Source organism: Scyliorhinus torazame, chromosome 29 (assembly GCF_047496885.1).
Source record: "Scyliorhinus torazame isolate Kashiwa2021f chromosome 29, sScyTor2.1, whole genome shotgun sequence".
In the NCBI taxonomy this organism is placed as follows: domain Eukaryota; kingdom Metazoa; phylum Chordata; class Chondrichthyes; order Carcharhiniformes; family Scyliorhinidae; genus Scyliorhinus; species Scyliorhinus torazame.
Window position 1 is genome coordinate 32338981 of NC_092735.1, and position 19641 is coordinate 32358621.

The window sequence follows — 19641 nt, forward strand, 5'->3', positions numbered from 1 at the left end:
CAGTAACAGACTCTGTGGGTCAGTATCTATCAGTAACGGGCTCTGTGGGTCAGTATCTATCAGTAACGCACTCTGTGGGTCAGTGTCTATCAGTAACGCACTCTGTGAGTCAGTATCTATCAGTAACGGACTCTGTGGGTCAGTATCTATCAGTAACAGACTCTGTGGGTCAGTATCTATCAGTAACGGGCTCTGTGGGTCAGTATCTATCAGTAACGAGCTCTGTGGGTCAGTATCTATCAGTAACGGACTCTGTGGGTCAGTATCTATCAGTAACAGACTCTGTGGGTCAGTATCTATCAGTAACGGGCTCTGTGGGTCAGTATCTATCAGTAACGCACTCTGTGGGTCAGTGTCTATCAGTAACGCACTCTGTGAGTCAGTATCTATCAGTAACGGACTCTGTGGGTCAGTATCTATCAGTAACAGACTCTGTGGGTCAGTATCTATCAGTGACAGACTCTGTGGGTCAGTATCTATCAGTAACGCACTCTGTGGGTCAGTGTCTATCAGTAACGCACTCTGTGGGTCAGTATCTATCAGTTACGGACTCTGTGGGTCAGTATCTATCAGTAACGCACTCTGTGGGTCAGTATCTATCAGTAACGGGCTCTGTGGGTCAGTATCTATCAGTAACGCACTCTGTGGGTCAGTATCTATCAGTAACGCACTCTGTGGGTCAGTATCTATCAGTAACGGGCTCTGTGGGTCAGTATCTATCAGTAACGGACACTGTGGGTCAGTATCTATCAGTAACGCACTCTGTGGGTCAGTATCTATCAGTAACGCACTCTGTGGGTCAGTATCTATCAGTAACGGGCTCTGTGGGTCAGTATCTATCAGTAACGGACACTGTGGGTCAGTATCTATCAGTAACGGACTCTGTGGGTCAGTATCTATCTGTAACGGGCTCTGTGGGTCAGTATCTATCAGTAACGGGCTCTGTGGGTCAGTATCTATCAGTAACAGACTCTGTGGGTCAGTATCTATCAGTAACGGGCTCTGTGGGTCAGTATCTATCAGTAACGGACTCTGTGGGTCAGTATCTATCTGTAACGGACGTTTTGTGTTGACATCTATCAGAGGCAACAAAACAAAAGTTACCTGAGGGTCGTGCTGATCCGAAGCCAGATGATGCAGGTCGAGGAGCGACTTGTTGATAGTTTTCTGTAACTCCAGTGCATATTGAGTGGCCTCTAGCCCATTCCTCCAATCTTGTTTTTCTGGTTTCTGTGGAAGCGAAAGACTCAAACTGAGATCTCGCTCTGGAGATCCTACCCCAGAAGGTAAGACCCTCTGCCCTTCTCTCTATCCTTCCTTGTTACGTCAGCCTAAAAACAGCCCCCCAAACATGCAGGCGACTGACATCCACATTCTGCCACCTTCGTTGGCCATGTAGCCATGGACTTGGTTACCAGCCTTTTCCTCCACCTCCTCATACCTGCTCTCAATCACTGCCAACGTTTTTCCCAAAGAGACTACCGGGAAACGGAGGGGGCAATGAAAAACTGCAGTGAATTGTGTCTTTAACAAGTTCAATATCTGGTCAATTTGTGTTTTCAAAATGGCGGGGGGGGGGAGGCCTGCCATTTTGGCCCCCGTAATATCGGAGACCGGCGGGTCAGGCGTGGGATTAGCACGCTGACGTTGTCAGGCTGTATTTTACATAAGCACGGGGTGGGGGGCCTGCTCGACCTCTGGCCTTAAACTCTCGCCCCATATCGCCAGGGAGGTGGCGCGTTGTAGCCGAGGGGACAGCTGGACTCTGCCCCTTTCCCGTGGGTCGCTTTATAATCGGGTTTTCCACCAGCGTCACGCAGTAGCCCGCTTTGCGTACAGGGAAGAATCAAAATGTGGGTGGGGGGGGGACTAATTCATACTTCCTGTCCTCGCAATATGGTGGACGCTGGCAACACTAACAACGAATTGCATTTATCTAGCGACTTTCACAGGAGCTTCACCGGAGCAACAACGTCTGATTCGGAGCCATTGCCAGAAGCTGGGTGGACAGGAGGCCAGGAAGCTTGGCCAAAGATATTGGTCTGAAAGGAGGAGCGAGAGAGAGATGGAGAGAGTGAGAGAGAGAGAAGAGATGGAGAAGTTTAGGGAGGAAATTCCAGGGGTTATAGCCTAGTCAGCTGAAGGCACAACCGGCCATGGCGAAGCGATGCACATCAGGCATCGGTCGGATGCCAAAGATCCGAAGTGCGCAGAGATCTTGGAGGGTTTGTCGGGCTGATGAAGATTACAGGCATCGGGGGGGAAGGATGGGGGCCCCGGGGGATGGGGGCCCCGGGAGATGGGGGGGGGGGTTGAGTGGGGGGTGGGGGAAGGATGTTTTTAGATCAAGGCCGCTTGTTTAGGCAAGTCCCAGTTGGAAGGTGTTTGTATACATGGAATCGGGGGCGTACTGGGTGCCCGAGGACTGGACTGGATGACCCATTTTGAACTGGCGGGTTCGGCGTTGGTGGACGCCCAGCTCGCGGCCGACGCCGCCCAACGCCTTAAAGCGGTGGTGCTCGGACCCGATGGAATGCGAGGTCTCGAGGATGCTCAGGTGTGCGGTGGTCCCGCCTCTGAGTGAAACCCCTGCTCCGACAGAATTCCACATCCACCCCAAACGCCCGGACCCTCCCTGGGGCGCCGGTGCCCCCGCAATCAGCATTTCCTCACGGAAATGTGTCCCGTGCCCATCAGCACGGCCTGGAGGGGATTCCTGGATGGGACCTCCCTGGACCTCCCTTGCCTCTGCCCGCCGTCTGGACATGCCCTGGGCACGCCTTGCTGCCATCCGACAGCGGATGGCCCCCGTGGAGGGCTCTCTATGCGGCTGTCCTCCCCCCATCCTCGGAGATTGGGCTGCTGGGTGTTGCACGCTGCAGTCCCATACAACCGTGGGTTGCGTTGGTTCACAGACCCCCAAGATGCCTGCATCTTTTGCGGCCTTGTGGAGCCCGTGGACCATGCTTATGTGAGTTGCTCTGGCCTGCACTCCTTTATTAGTTTTCTGAAAATCTGTTACTTTCTTTTTGTTACTCTTCAGCCCCACACTCTTTGTTGTGTTGGGTGCTTTGGATCCGTGGAACACCTCCAGGTCACCAACACTTAAAATAGTGCAACACTATTGTAGCGCACAAAGACTCACGAGAGACGAATAGAGATGAAGTCGATGAGGCTTTATTAAGCGTGACTTGTTCCCCGCAGTTCAGTAACAGACTGGCCTGCGGGGGAGAACTCCAGGTTCTTATACTCCGCCTTCAGGGCGGAGCTAGAGGTCAACAGCCAACCAGGACCCGGGATCTGTCAGCCAATGACATCACGGCTTCACAGTCCCACATGACCCCTAATGCATACTACCACAACTATTTTATTAAGTTAGAAACTGTTGAACATACTTTCACTGTGGGTTAACACGATGTTAGATTAAACTAAAGACCTATGCCTGTCCTAACCAGTCTATGCACTCAGCACATGGTGAAGATCTGTGCTGTAAGCAGTAAGCTCTGTCCTTCTGAGAGGCTGCATCCCGAATGAGTGGGAAAACTGATGCCCTCTGTCTTTATAGTGAGTGTGCTCTAACTGGTGATTGGCTGCGGTGTTGTGTGTGTTGATTGGTCCCGCTGTGTGTCCATCAGTGTGTGTGTTTGCACCATGATATACTGGTGTATATTATGACACTCTTGACCTTCAGTCACCCGGGTGTGGAGCGGGGTGGGGAGGGTGGAGGACCTCCTCCTGGGCCTCCTTCTGGGCCTGGCCAAGTTGCCCATTACTAAGTCCAGGCAGCGGGTGGCCATCCACCCTGACTATCTGCCCCTCTTCCTCGTTGGCGGGTGTCCCTGGAAAGGGAGCATGCGGTGTCCGCCAGTGCGATCGAGACCTTCCGTGACCAGTGGGCCCCGCGGGGAAATGGGACGTCCCATCTCTAATGATGTATTGTTTTGATGTTTCCTTTGAAAGTTTCCTTTGAGATTCTGTTTACCTTGATGCAGAAACCCTGCAGGGAAAAATGTATTTTTAATTCATCCCTGAGTTTGTTTGTTTAGTTTATTTGGTGAACACAAAGAAAACACATCTATGCAACTGAGGAAGTTGCGACTTAACACCCAGGCTGATACCCACTTCCCTATCCCAGAGGTTAGGACAATATTTGCATTCGTTCTGTCAACATTCTGGCTGAGATTCTCCACCTCAGCAAACACTGTACGAAGACTTACAACACCAGGTTAAAGTCCAACAGGTTTGTTTCGATGTCACTAGCTTTGATCTCCACATCATCAGCAAACACTAGAACATTAGGGAAGTAAAATGAGGAAGAGTTCAAAGGTATTGGCATGCTAATGACACACAGCATTTAACCTGCAGATCCACAGACCACACAGAAGTAGGCTTCTGCCTACAAATGCTGGGTGGTGAATGTGCAACCAGTGGTCTGTTAAGGGTAGAGACACCGACATAGCTATTGTATGCTGTCAGTCATGGCTCAATCGATGCGTCAGAGAGTCGGGGAGTCATATCGAAATATAGAGATTTGAGCACATAACGTGGCCTGGCACTCCCAGTGCCGTACAGAGGGAGTGCTACGCAGTCACAGATGGCATCTCTCAAGGGAAACATTATGTTGACACCTCGTCTGACCTTTCACCTGGATGTAAATACGCCTGAGGGCGGGGGGGGGGGGGGGGGGGGGGTCTCCTGGGTCTCCTGTCAAATATCTATCTTTCAATCAACATCACAAAAGTAGATTGTAACAACAGCAACTTATATTCAAATTGCGCCCTTCATGTGACAACCAAGGTGCTTTGCAGGCGCATTATCAAACAAGACCCGAGGCACATAACGAGGTATTCATGCAAATTACCAAGAGTCTGGTCAAAGAGGCAGGATTTAAGGAGTGTCTTGAAGGACAAAGTCAAGGTGGAGGGGCAGAGGTTTAGGGAGGAAATTCCAGGGGTTGGGACGCAGGCAACGGGAGGCACGGCCACCCAGTGCTGGAGCGATTATAGTCGGGATGCTCGAGAGGCCAGAATTAGAGGGGTGCAGATATCTCAGAGGGGTTGTGAGGGGCTGGGTGACGTTACAGAGATTAGGGGGGGGGGGGGGGGGGGGCGAGGCCACGCAGGGACATGAAATCAAGGTCTAGGTTTTCAAACGCAAAGTGCTGCTTGACCCGGGAGACCCTGCGGGTCAGCGAGCTCCCAGGGTGACGGGCGAACGCGAGCTGGTTCGTGGTGGAATGCGGGTGTTTGGGGTGACGTCAAGTTTGCCCGGACATAACATGGCCACCTTTGGGAGCTTGCTGTGTACAAATTAGCTGCCACCTTTCCTACAACAGTGGCCACACTGCAAATGTACTTCACAGGCTGTAAAGCAAGTTGGGACATTCCGCTGTCGCAAAGGGTGTTATATAAATGCAGGGAGGTTTCAGTACTTAACGTTCAGCCATCACCTAAACAGATGTAGCGGGATTCTCTGAGTCTCTGTGCCGAAATCGCGATTGGCGTGGGGGCGGAGAATGGCCGTTGACGGCGAAAACCGGCGCGACGAAGCTCCCGCGATTCCCCGGTCCCCAGAGAATCGCCGCCAATCGCGCGCGTGGCCTACGCGGCGCGGGTAGGGGGCCATTGACAGAGGATACCCTCCGCGATTCACCGACGGCAACTGGCCGAGTTCCCAATGGCGTGGTTCTAACCACTGCCCTGGTGGGGGGTGGGGTGATTCTTCACCGGTGGGTGGGGGGGGTGGAGGGGGGATGGGGGGCCTGAGGGACGTCCAGGCTAGCGATGGGGGGGGGGGGGCCACCGCTCCGCGGGCGCGCACGATCGCAGGGGGGCCTATGTATTCGGGGCCGCTCCGCGTCGTGAGTGCGCCATGTTGTGCGGGGCGGCCGCCGAAGGCCTCTGCCATGCGCGTGCGCGGACTCCCGACCGGACGTGCACGGCCCCGTATCGGCAGGCTGAGTGCGTGGAGCACTCTGGGGCCCTGCTAGCCACCTTCAGGTAGGAGAATCACTCTCGACTTCCTTCAACAAAGTCCAGAGTGAAACGTTTTGATGCTGGAGGTAGCCCCCCATGGTTGGAGAATCCCACCCATGGTATCCTCATGATCTCGCCACTGTTCGTGAGGGCTTTGCCCTGTGCAAATTGGCAGCTGGATTCCTTCAATGTCACCAACATTGACTCAGCTTCCAAAGAACCTCAGCTGTAAAGCGTTTCGGGATGGATACTATTGAACAGTTCCTTTGCAAAATTGGCAGACCACTGCTCTCCAGTGGTGAGGACGGTGAAATGCAGCTCTCAAGCTCAATGATCTGCGGCAATGTTGCCTAAGAAGAAATTATTGACAAGCCACAGAACACAGGCCTCACATGTGTACGTTTACACGAACATCTGCTTCCAAGGAAGTAAAACACTGAACACGCACATGTTTTGCATTTTGTTCACCAACAGACGCACACAGAGGTTAAAATTCATCTGTGCCATGCAATCGTCAGTATTGAGATCACGGGGCCAACAGCAGTGCCCACAACTCATCTTTTATTGAATAATCAGTAATGCAATTAGCGACTTCCGGGTGCGGCGATGACCAGCTGTGTCGCACGTTTCGGCAGCTCCCGGTGGAACGGACTTTTGGGCTCTTAATAAGAGCCCCAACGGCAATTTTAACGGCTAAAAGTACAGTGCGGTGAACCAGAAAGGAATCCCCCCTGGATACGGATGAAAAAAGGAGAGGAAGGTGGCCGGATTGCGGTGGATCCTTTAGAGCAGCGGCAAGGAAGGCAAGCAAAAACCAAGATGGCGTCGGAAGGTGGCAGTTTAATATGGGGCCCTGAACAACACGAGTTTTTGAAACGCTGCGTGGAAGAACTCAAAAAGGAAATGAAGAAGGAGCTGTTGGCCCCGATATTACAGGTGATCGAAGGGCTAAAGGAGGAGCAAAAGACCCAGGAGCGGGAGCTTCGGGTCGTGAAGGCAAAGGCTGCCGAGAATGAGGACGACATACAGGGCCTGGTGGTGAAGACGGAGATGCACGAGGCACACCATAAACGACGTGTGGAAAGGCTGGAGGCGCTGGAGAACAACGCGAGGAGGAACAACCTAAGGATTCTTGGTCTTCCTGAAGGTGCGGAGGGAGCGGACGTCGGGGCATATGTGAGCACGATGCTGCACTCGTTAATGGGAGCGGAGGCCCCGGCGGGTCCGCTGGAGGTGGAGGGAGCATACCGAGTGATGGCGTGAGGACCGAGAGCAGGAGAAAGTCCTAGAGCCATAGTGGTGAGATGCCTCCGTTTTAAGGATAGAGAGATGGTCCTTAGATGGGCAAAGAAAACTCGGAGCAGTAAGTGGGAGAACGCGGTGATCCGCGTTTATCAAGACTGGAGTGCGGAGGTGGCGAGAAGGAGGGCGAGCTTTAATCGGGCCAAGGCGGTGCTTCACAAAAAGAAGATAAAATTCGGAATGCTGCAACCGGCAAGACTGTGGGTCACATATCAAGGGAGGCACCACTACTTCGAGATGGCGGATGAGGCGTGGACTTTTATCGTGGAAGAAAAATTGGAATGAGCGGGTTATTAAAAAAAAGAACGTTTGAAACAAAGTGGTGGGGCGAGTATGGGGGGCGAAGAGGGGGGTAAAAAGGGGGGAAAGAGGAGTTTTATGTTATTAATCCTGCGATGTGGTAACTTTTCTCTCTTCCACAGGAGGTGGTGGAAGGGGAGGAAAGGAGGTGGAGGAGATGGGGCGTTGGCCATTGGGGGCGGGGCCAAGGGGGAAGCGCGGGCTCGGTTCCCGCGCTACGATAATCATGGCGGGAATAGGGAAGCAGGAAGGAGGGGGCGTCGCACGGTGTGAGCCGAGGTCACGGGGGGAAGCCGAGGTCGGCCAGAGTTTGCTGACTTCTGGGAGCAACATGGGGGGTGTAACTACGCTAGTGGGGGATCTAGCGGGGGGGGGGTGGGAGGGGGGAATTATTGGGCTGCTGCTGCTGGGGAGAGGGGGGAGCTGGCATGGGGTGGGATGGACGGGGGGGCACCGCCTGGGGGGGGGACACAGCTGCGTGGGAACCGGGTGAGGAGCTGGAAAAAGGGGATGGCTAATCGACAAGGGGGGTAAAAAGCCCCCCAACCCGGCTGATCACGTGGAACGTGAGAGGGCTGAACGGGCCGATAAAGAGAGCACGGGTACTCGCACACCTTAAGAAACTTAAGGCAGACGTGGTTATGTTACAGGAAACACACTTGAAACTGATAGACCAGGTGAGACTACGCAAAGGTTGGGTGGGGCAGGTGTTCCATTCGGGGCTAGATGCGAAAAACAGGGGGGTGGCTATATTAGTGGGGAAGCGGGTAATGTTTGAGGCAAAGACTATAGTGGCGGATAGCGGGGGCAGATACGTGATGGTGAGTGGCAAACTACAGGGGGAGACGGTGGTATTGGTAAACGTATATGCCCCGAACTGGGATGATGCCAATTTTATGAGGCGTATGCTAGGACGCATCCCGGACCTAGAGGTGGGAAAGTTGGTAATGGGGGGAGATTTCAATACGGTGTTGGAACCAGGGCTGGACAGGTCGAGGTCCAGGACTGGAAGGAGGCCGGCAGCAGCCAAGGTGCTTAAAGATTTTATGGAGCAGATGGGAGAAGTAGACCCGTGGAGATTTAGCAGACCTAGGAGTAAGGAGTTTTCGTTTTTCTCCTATGTCCACAAAGTCTATTCCCTTTTTTGTTTTGGGAAGGGCATTGATCCCGAAGGTGAGGGGAACGGAGTATACGGCTATAGCCATTTCGGATCATGCTCCACATTGGGTGGACTTGGAGATAGGGGAGGAAACAGAAGGGCGCCCACCCTGGAGAATGGACATGGGACTAATGGCAGATGAGGGTGTGTGTCTAAGGGTGAGGGGGTGCATTGAAAAGTACTTGGAACTCAATGATAATGGGGAGGTCCAGGTGGGAGTGGTCTGGGAGGCGCTGAAGGCAGTGGTTAGAGGGGAGCTGATTTCAATAAGGGCACATAAAGGAAAGCAGGAGAGTAGGGAACGGGAGCGGTTGCTGCAAGAACTTCTGAGGGTGGACAGGCAATATGCGGAGGCACCGGAGGAGGGACTGTACAGGGTAAGGCAAAGGCTACACGTAGAATTTGACTTGCTGACAACGGGTACTGCAGAGGCACAATGGAGGAAGGCACAGGGTGTACAGTACAAATATGGGGAGAAGGCGAGCAGGTTGCTGGCCCACAATTGAGGAAAAGGGGAGCAGCGAGGGAAATAGGGGGAGTGAGAGATGAGGAAGGAGAGATGGAGCGGGGAGCGGAGAGAATGAATGGAGTGTTCAAGGCATTTTATAAAAAATTATACGAAGCTCAACCCCCGGATGGGAGGGAGAGAATGATGGGCTTTCTGGACCGGCTGGAATTTCCCAAGGTGGAGGAGCAGGAAAGGGTGGGACTGGGAGCACAGATTGAAATAGAGGAAGTAGTGAAAGGAATTAGGAGCATGCAGGCGGGAAAGGCTCCGGGACCGGATGGATTCCCAGTTGAATTTTACAGGAAATATGTGGACTTGCTCGCCCCGCTACTGATGAGGACCTTTAATGAGGCAAAGGAAAGGGGACAGCTGCCCCCGACTATGTCTGAGGCAACGATATCGCTTCTCCTAAAGAAGGAAAAGGACCCGCTGCAATGCGGGTCCTATAGACCTATTTCCCTCCTAAATGTAGACGCTAAGATTCTGGCCAAGGTAATGGCAATGAGGATCGAGGATTGTGTCCTGAGGGTGGTCCATGAGGACCAAACTGGGTTTGTGAAGGGGAGACAGCTGAATACGAATATACGGAGGCTGCTAGGGGTAATGATGATGCCCCCACCAGAGGGGGAAGCGGAGATAGTGGTGGCGATGGATGCCGAGAAAGCATTTGATAGAGTGGAGTGGGATTATCTGTTGAAGGTGCTGAGGAGATTTGGTTTTGGAGATGAGTATGTTGGATGGGTGCAGCTGTTGTATAGGGCCCCAGAGGCGAGTGTGGTCACGAATGGACGGGGATCTGCATACTTTCGGCTCCATAGAGGGACAAGGCAGGGATGCCCTCTGTCCCCATTACTGTTTGCACTGGCGATTGAGCCCCTGGCAATAGCATTGAGGGGTTCCAAGAAGTGGAGGGGAGTACTTAGAGGAGGAGAAGAACACCGGGTATCTCTGTATGCGGATGATTTGTTGTTATATGTAGCGGACCCGGCGGAGGGGATGCCAGAGATAATGCGGACACTTCGGGAGTTTGGAGAATTCTCAGGATATAAACTGAACATGGGGAAAAGTGAGTTGTTTGTGGTGCATCCAGGGGAGCAGAGCAGAGAAATAGAGGACTTTCCGCTGAGGAAGGTAACAAGGGACTTTCGTTACTTGGGGATCCAGATAGCCAAGAATTGGGGTACATTGCATAGGTTAAATTTAACGCGATTGGTGGAACAAATGGAGGAGGACTTCAAGAGATAGGAACATGGTATCCCTGTCACTGGCAGGGAGGGTGCAGGCGGTTAAAATGGTAGTCCTCCCGAGATTCCTCTTTGTGTTTCAGTGCCTCCCGGTGGTGATCACGAAGGCTTTTTTCAAAAGGATCGAAAAGAGTATCATGAGTTTTGTGTGGGCCGGGAAGACCCCGAGAGTGAGGAAGGGATTCTTACAGCGTAGTAGGGATAGGGGGGGCTGGCACTACCGAGCCTAAGTGAGTACTACTGGGCCGCCAATATCTCAATGGTGAGTAAGTGGATGGGAGAAGAGGAGGGAGCGGCGTGGAAGAGATTGGAGAGGGCGTCCTGTAGGGGGACTAGCCTACAAGCTATGGTGACGGCCCCATTGCCGTTCTCACCGAAGAAATACACCACAAGCCTGGTGGTGGTGGCGACTTTGAAAATTTGGGGGCAGTGGAGACGGCATAGGGGAAAGACGGGAGCCTTGGTAGGGTCCCCGATAAGAAATAACCATAGGTTTGCCCCGGGGAGAATGGATGGGGGATTTGGAATATGGCAAAGAGCAGGAGTAACGCAACTGAAAGATCTGTTTGTGGATGGGAAGTTCGCAAGTCTGGGAGCGCTGACCGAGAAATATGGGTTGCCTCAAGGGAATGTATTCCGGTATATGCAACTGAGGGCTTTTGCGAGGCAACAGGTGAGGGAATTCCCGCAGCTCCCGACGCATGAGGTGCAGGACAGAGTGATCTCAAAGACATGGGTGGGGGACGGTAAGGTGTCAGATATACATAGGGAAATGAGGGACGAGGGGGAGATTATGGTAGATGAGCTGAAAGGGAAATGGGAAGAAGAGCTGGGGGAGGAGATTGAGGAGGGGCTGTGGGCGGATGCCCTAAGTAGGGTAAACTCATCGTCCTCGTGTGCCAGGCTAAGCCTGATTCAATTTAAGGTGTTACACAGGGCGCATATGACTGGAGCACGGCTCAGTACATTTTTTGGGGTAGAGGATAGGTGTGCGAGGTGCTCGAGAAGCCCAGCGAATCACACCCACATGTTCTGGTCATGTCCGGCACTACAGGGGTTCTGGGTGGGGGTGACAAAGGTGCTTTTGAAAGTAGTGGGGGTCCAGGTCGAACCAAGCTGGGGGTTGGCTATATTTGGGGTTGCACAAGAGCCGGGAGTGCAGGAGGCGAGAGAGGCCGATGTTTTGGCCTTTGCGTCCCTAGTAGCCCGTCGCAGGATACTGTTGATGTGGAAGGAAGCCAAGCCCCCGGGGGTGGAGACCTGGATAAATGACATGGCAGGGTTTATAAAGCTGGAACGGATTAAGTTCGTCCTAAGGGGATCGGCTCAGGGTTCACCAGGCGGTGGCAACCGTTCGTCGAATACCTCACAGAAAGATAGAGGGAATGGAAAAGAAGAAGACAGCAGCAGCAGCCCGGGGGGGGGGGGGGGGGGGGGGGGGGGGGAGGAGGAACCAGAAGGTATCTCAGGGTTGTTAATGTATATGTATAATATGTATCGGTCGTTGCTATAAATAATTGTATATTGGACTGTTAAACCATATTTTTGGAGAGTGTTTATCTGAGACAAGGCAGTTGCCATTTAGTTTTAGTTTTCGTTTTTGTTATATATTATTTATTCTTTGTTTATAAAACAGGTCATTGTTATTTATACTGTTATATTATTGTGTAAAGGATACACAATGTACTGTGATGGTTGACCAAAAATTTTCAATAAAATATTTTAAAAAAAAGTAATGCAATTAGCTCCAATCGGGATTCATTGCCAACCACAGGTGAATAGATGCTAACTAACACACTGGACAACACGGGTCGGAGAGAAAGGAGGCACCTCCATCGAGCCTGAAGTGGCTTTGAGTTAAGAACTGTATTCTGTGCACAAAACGTAGCCTTGAAATGAAATGAAAATCGCTTATTGTCACAAGTAGGCTTCAAATGAAGTGACTGTGAAAAGCCCCTAGTCGCCACATTCTCGGCGCCTGTTCAGGGAGGCCGGTACGGGAATTGAACCGTGCTGCTGGCCTGCCTTGGTCTGCTTTCAAAGCCAGCGATTTAACCCTGTGCTAAACCAGCCCCGGATATTTATCACACGGCCACCGGGCAACTCAAAGTGTGTTAGCCAATGAGGTACTTTTGAACGTTACCCACTAACGCAATGATGTTAATCCAGCTCCCGCACACTGTCGTCAGTCACCCCTCCCAGCCAGTGTCCCGTGTTCCTGACAGAGGCCAGAATTCTCAGTGTGGGAGACGAGGGGCGAGATTCGGTGGCCGCGGTGCGCCCGACTCGGGACCAGGCCGCTGACTGTTGCAGTCGAGATTCTGTGTCGAGATTGGCGATCCTCGAAGCGTCTCGCGAGATTCAACGGACTGATCCCGACACCAAGTCGGGCGCTTTGTGATCTGGATCTCGCTATCGCTGGGCGGGGTCCAGGCGCGCATATTTAAATGAGACAGCGTGCCCCGGCTAGCACTGCCAGGCCGGCAAGGTGCCCAGGTGTCAGCTTGCCCGGGCCAGGGGTCAGGCCTGGGGGGGAGGGGGGGGGGGTGTCCTTGCCCATAAGAGATGGGGTGAAGTGGGGGGGGTCCTGAAGCCACGAGGTTTGAAAGATCGGGGCTGCCTTTACAAATGGCGCCCTGATCAGCAAGTGATCTTCTTGCACTGTCGTCAATGCAGGAAATGACTTAAAGAGGGGCTGGTTTAGCACAGTGGGCTAAACAGCTGGCTTGTAATGCAGAACAAGGCCATCAGCGCGGATTCAATTCCCGTACCGGCCTCCCGAACAGGCGCCGGAATGTGGGCGACTAGGGGCTTTTCACAGTAACTTAATTGAAGCCTACTTGTGACAGTAAGCTATTATTATTATTATTAAAGAGTGGCCTTGATGGTGCGTTCCTTGACGAGGCCTAACAAAGTGGCAAAGTGCCATTGAATAGCAGTTAACGATCAACACCCCGCCAAATGCGCAGTTCAGTGGACTTTAAGTTGAGTCCGCTGAATCATGAAGTGTTCTCGCCAAGAGCGTGCAATTCGCACTTCCGATGCGGGGGCTGTTCGGTCAGCGAGTCAGGGCAGGCAAATGGCCCAGAACCCTGCCAGCACGAATCAAGAGGAATTCCTGGCCCAGCGGACATTGTAGCCGCCGGGTCCGGGATTAGCGCCAAAGAGCCTGGCAGCTGCAACAGTTTTTAAGCTCTCCATGTCCCGGACACTCGCTGCAGCCATGAGGATGGCTCAGCGAAGACCTGCCCCCTGATTTCGGGAGTCCGAGGTGGACCCACTGCTCCATGTCGGTGAGGAGAGGAGGGATACCCTGTTCCTCAGGGTGGACCACAGACTCACGCCCGCCCTCCTGAACAGTGCCTGGGTAGAGATGGCAGAGACAGTCAACGGTGCCAGCCTCGCCAGGGGGAGCCAGCTGGTGATCCTGAGGGGTGATGGGGTTCACTGATGAGGCCTCTGCCCTGAGAGGAGCAGTCCATGGATCACAGTGCCAGTGTCCTCTGCTTGGGGTGAGCTCTGATGATCCCCTGCTTCCTCTGCAATGGGGCTGAGCCTCTGAGGAGGGCCAACACCTGATGGACCCCTGATTGTGCTGGGGTGTGAGGGTGTCTAGAGGAGGCCTGGGTGCGTTCCCAGGCGACCAGAGGCTCTCTGAGCATTCAAAGGACACGGGGTGCACTCAGCAGTGTGAGCAACCAGGAGCCTGTGAGCAGCACCAGAGGGGTGCATCTCAAACACAGGATTCCGCAACTTCCGGGCAGCCCAACGCCTGAGTGGATCACGCCACTCTTGGCCGCCGGTGTGGCCCACCCGTCGGTTCGGGGAGAATCCCAGCCCTTGAGTAAAGGAACCTGGCACCAAGCTGTTCCCCGCTACTGCCCCGCCCAGGAAAGCCACTGCCCAGCAAGCCCGACAGTCTTTGAGGCTTTTTCAGAGTTTTGTTGGCCTCCCCACTCTCCCTCTGTGGCCATGGCGTCCAGGCCCCGCTTGTAAATACTAATTCACGCCTGCGAGACGTCCGCCTTGAGGGGCAGAGCATTGCAGAAATTGGAGCATTAAATGTCCAAGCCATTAATGATATTACCCATGGAATTTTTAACCGTAAAATTCTTACAGTGCAGAAGAAGGCCATTCGGCCCATTGAGTCTATGCCGACACTCTGAAAGAGCGCCCTACCCAGGCCCACACCCCCACCCTATCCCCGTAATCTTTCGATACTAACAGGCAATTTTAGCATGACCAATCCTAACCTCTACATCTTTGGACTGCGGGAGGAAACCGGAGCTCCCGGAGGAAACCCACGCAGACACGGGGAGGACGGGCAGACTCCGCACAGACAGTGACCCAAGCCGGGGATCGAACCCGGGTCCCTGGCGCTGTGAGGCAGCAGTGCTAACTACCGTGCACCCTATTAAAGTCCATGCATGGTTTTGCATGGATCCGCTGGCGTGGGGCGCAGGCATCGATATTGGTGCCAGTGAGGCACTGGAGCGCAGAGTCAGGGGCGCAAGACGCAAATCGATTCTCCGCCCGATTGCCATTCCCGCTTCCGCTGTCACAAAGCAGAGAATTCGGACCGACATCTCTACTCATGTTAACCCGGCCCAGAAAAGGGAGTTTGATTCTCACCCTCTGTTTTTCAAACGGCCTCACCTCGTTTCTCCCTATTTCTGGAATCTCCTCTGACTCTCCATAGAGAGGGCGCAGGGGAGATTTGCGAGGATGTTGCCAGGATTGGAAAGCCGTGGCTATGAGGAAAGATGGGGGAGACTGGGCTTGTTCTCCCTGGAACAGAGGAGGATGGGGGAGATTTGATTGAGGGGGACAGGATTGTGTGGGGGGCCTGGATAGAGTGGTTGGGACGGGCCTATTTACTGCAGCACGGACGGCAGTGATTAGGGGGGCATAGATTTAGGGCGCGATTTAACAGGCTTGTCAGGCACGGCTTGGTGTTGAGATGGAGCCATTGGATCTCGCCAGATTTGCGACGCTCGAAACACCTTGCCAGGTTTCACGGAGTCTCGCGAGACATCGCGATCTGGATCTCGCCCTCACTGAGTGTGGTCCAGATTAGCATATTCAAATGAGGCTCATTTAAATATATGTGGGCGGGATTCTCCCGGTGCCCAGGACCTAACGGCCGCGTGTCAGAGACCTGGCCAGGGTCCCATTTAGTACCGGTTTCCGCAAACATGGACCAGTCATAATGGGGAGGGGGGGGTTCCCCGGCCATTATAGACCCCAGAGGGTCGGGGAGGGGACAAGGTGACATCCTGGCATTCCCTCTTACACCGGGCACCTTGGCACGGTTCACCTGGCACCCTGGCAGTGCCACCCAGGCACCCTGGCACAGGATACCATTGCCAGGCTGGTAGAGGCACTACCAGGGCTCGGGGGAGCTTTCCCAGGTGGACGGAGAGGAGGGGGGGGGGTGTTCCCGCGGGCCTCCCCAAAGTTGGAGGTGGAGGGGATTAGAACATGGGGGGGGGGGGGGGGGGGGGGGGGGGGTGCTGGAAGGAGGGGTTGAAAGATTGGTGCAGCCAAAATAAAATAGCGCCCCGATCCACCATTAGCCCTTCCTGCTGGGATTTCTGTGGCCAGAAAAAAGACGGCAAAATGCTGTTGAATCGCGGGGGTGTTTCACTGCGGCCACCCCTCTAAACACGCCCATAAACCGGACAGAAACATTTACGGTTAAAGCCCTGAAAGTGATTGGTCGAATGGTTAGAGGGGAGATGAGGAAAGATGTTTTCTCCCAGAGGGTTGTGTGGTTGTGGAACTCACTGCCTGATAGAGTCCGGAACCCTCAAGGTGTTTAAAATGTGTCTGGATGAACACAGGTGCCTGAAGCTGCAGGCTATGGACAAAAGGTGATAGAATAGGAATAGAGAGTGTCTCATTCTTTGGACATGATGGACCGAGTGGCCTCTTTCTGTGCCTTAAACTTTCCATATTTCTAACCCTCCAAATCCTTGACATCACTCCAATTCTGACCTCATTCCTCCTTTACGAAACTCTCTAGAATTCAATCCCTTGACCAAGCCATTTGGTCACCTTTCCTGAGATCTCCTTAAGAGGTTCAATGTCCAAATTTCCTCTGGTGGTCGCTGCTGCGTCACTGCTTTAAAGCGCAGCTCATTCTCCCTGCTGTGGCCTCGTGACTGAAACCATGCCGGAGATGAAAGCAGTGGGAGAAACGATTGCCTCGCTGGCTGGGGTTCTCCGTTGCGGGTCCGCCCCGCTAGTGCTATTGGTGAGGACGGAGAATCTGCCGCTCAGACAAATCTCCCATTCACGGCAGCGGGAGCGGGGAATCCCGCTGCCGTGGATGGACAGAGAATCCCGCTGCAGTGGAGGGACGTAGAATCCCGCCTGTTGTCTCTTTTAGGCACGAAAGAGAAGAGTTGGTAAAGCCGGAATGGAGTCTCCGTGGTGTTGAAACGTTCAGCTAACCTCGATACTTTCCAGCTGGACACGGCCGCCTCTATCCTTCTGGTAATGTATCAGTTCTTCAGCATGCTTACGCTCCACCTCCGACAACTTGTAGAAAAACTTGGCAAAGTTCTCCAGAGCAACATCGTCCCTTTCGAAATAGAAAGACTGCAAAAACAACCACACAATAAACCGTTTCAACAAATCCATCTCACGGGCCAGGATTCATTGATTTTAAAAACAAAAGAAGAGCCACTTCCTAGAATTTAGTCAAAAATGCAATATTTTACATTAATATATTCCAAGCCACCCACACAATCGCCACACATGCAACGAGATAAATGTTCAAATACACCCAAGTACATGCACATTACACATATACATGCAGAAACGTATTCACATACATGCACACACATAAATATATCGGTGCACACAAAAACATACATAAAAGCATCTACATGTTGTTATGACCAGCTGAGGTGGTGGTCAAAGGACTTCCTGTCGCCATCAAACACTCCCAGGACATGTACAGCACGGGGTTAGATAGAGGGTAAAGCTCCCTCTACACTGTCCCCATCAAACACTCCCAGGACAGGTACAGCACGGGTTAGATACAGAGTAAAGCTCCCTCTACACTGTCCCCATCAAACACTCCCAGGACAGGTACAGCACGGGGTTAGATACAGAGTAAAGCTCCCTCTACACTGTCCCCATTAAACACTCCTAGGACAGGTACAGCACGGGGTTAGATACAGAGTAAAGCTCCCTCTACACTGTCCCCATCAAACACTCCCAGGACAGGTACAGCACGGGGTTAGATAAAGGGTAAAGCTCCCTCTACACTGTCCCCATCAAACACTCCCAGCGCAGGTACAGCACGGGGTTAGATACAGAGTAAAGCTCCCTCTACACTGTCTCCATCAAACACTCCCAGGACAGGTACAGCACGGGTTAGATACAGAGTAAAGCTCCCTCTACACTGTCCCCATCAAACACTCCCAGGACAGGTACAGCACAGGGTTAGATACAGAGTAAAGCTCCCTCTACACTGTCCCCATTAAACACTCCTAGGACAGGTACAGCACGGGGTTAGATACAGAGTTAAACCCCCCCCCTCCCACCCCCAACACAGTCCTCGTCAACCATATGCTTCTGTGCACACCAGTCCTGTCAGGCATGTTTGTAATTGCGTGGATGCCCTCGCGGTTAAATAGCCTGACGACACTCACCGCCTGTGCTGACACGTGGAGTGGCCTCTTTGGTGTCTGTGTTCTGATCTTGTGTGGCCGTGTAGCACGACCACACTTCTTCTAAAGTGCTCCAGCAGCTACGGAGCACTCTGAGACTACTGGAAACCATGCAAGGTGCTATAGAAATGCAGCTTCTTTCTTGTCCCCATTCCTGCCTGTTCCATGAACACCACAAAAATAAATTGACAATCTCCTGGAGCTAAACTAAATTAGCAGCAACATTTAACCCTATAATCACAAATAGAGGTTCAGCATCAAGAACATATTTCTGAAAGAATTATGGGACGTTTTAAAAGGCAGTGTCTCATCGAGGTCACAGTCTAATCTGTGTTAAGGTGATAAGAGGTTAGTTTACCATGGCGAGGTACACATATGAGGTGTAGTACTCAAGGCTGATGAGTTTGTTGATGGCCGTCTCACTGTCTGGGTGAAAGTTCTGTCTCACCTGAGACTCCATCGTACACACAATAAACTCTTCCCCCTCGCTCGCTCGTTCGATCTGTCACCAAACTGCCTGAGCTCGGGGCAGGGGTGGGGTCAGTGATGCACTCGGGTTTATCATTCACACCCAGTGAGGGGGAGGGTCCTGGAGGTTTGGCTCGTTAGTGATTGCCAGCTGCACGATAGCACAGTGGTTAGCATTGTTGCCTCACAGGTTCGATTCCCGGCTTGGGTCCACTGTCTGTGCGGAGTCTGCACGTTCTCCCCGTGTCTGCGTGGGTTTCCTCCGGGCGCTCCGGTTTCCGCCCACAAGTCCCGAAAGGCGTGCTTGTTGGGTGAATTGGACATTCTGAATTCTCCCTCCGTGTACCCGAACAGGCGCCGGAATGTGGCGACTAGGGGATTTTCACAGTAACTTCATTGCAGCGTTAATGTAAGCCTACTTGTGACAATAATAAAGATTGTTACAGGAACGAACCCGGCTGGCTCACTGCAAACCTGACCTGTTACCATCTTTGATGACCCCTTCGAATGCGGGATCTTATGGTTATTACAGAATTCAACTCCCATGGATGCAATGGGGCTGAGACATTGCCCATAAGGAGGAAGCACTCTGCCGAAAGTGAAGCTGTCAACGGGAGGTAATTATCACTGAAGACAATGGAAGTGAGTGCAGGCCGTGTGTGTGAAGGGGGCAACTGGTCAGATTCAATGCCAAATTCCCACCAGCAAGTTAGAAAGAAAGAATTGCATTTATATAGAGCCTTTCACAATCTCAGGATGCCCCAGAGTGCTACACAGCCAATGAACTACGTTTGAAGCATAGAACATAGAACATTACAGCGCAGTTGTAATTACAGCCCTCGATGTTGCGCCGACCTGTGAAACCACTCTAAAGCCCATCTACACTATTCCCTTATCGTCCATATGTCTATCCAATGACCATTTGAATGCCCTTAGTGTTGGCGAGTCCACTACTGTTGCAGGCAGGGCATTCCACACCCTTACTACTCTCTGAGTAAAGAAC

At 52.7% G+C, this 19641-nt stretch overlaps 1 protein-coding gene across 2 annotated transcripts in view; it reads right to left on the bottom strand.

Annotated features, from left to right (window-relative positions):
- LOC140404005 (ferritin, lower subunit-like) overlaps positions 1 to 18690 on the bottom strand; it is a 144276-nt gene extending 125586 nt beyond the window's left edge. For both annotated transcript variants that reach the window (XM_072492346.1, XM_072492345.1), the window contains exons 1-3: positions 18529 to 18690; positions 16945 to 17091; positions 1105 to 1230 (exon numbers count right to left, since the gene is read on the bottom strand). In XM_072492346.1, the coding sequence (XP_072348447.1) occupies positions 1105 to 1230; positions 16945 to 17091; positions 18529 to 18630 (375 nt within the window). In that variant the 5' untranslated portion in view covers positions 18631 to 18690. The remainder of the gene's footprint in view (positions 1 to 1104; positions 1231 to 16944; positions 17092 to 18528) is intronic.
- Between the last annotated feature and the right edge of the window lie 951 nt (positions 18691 to 19641).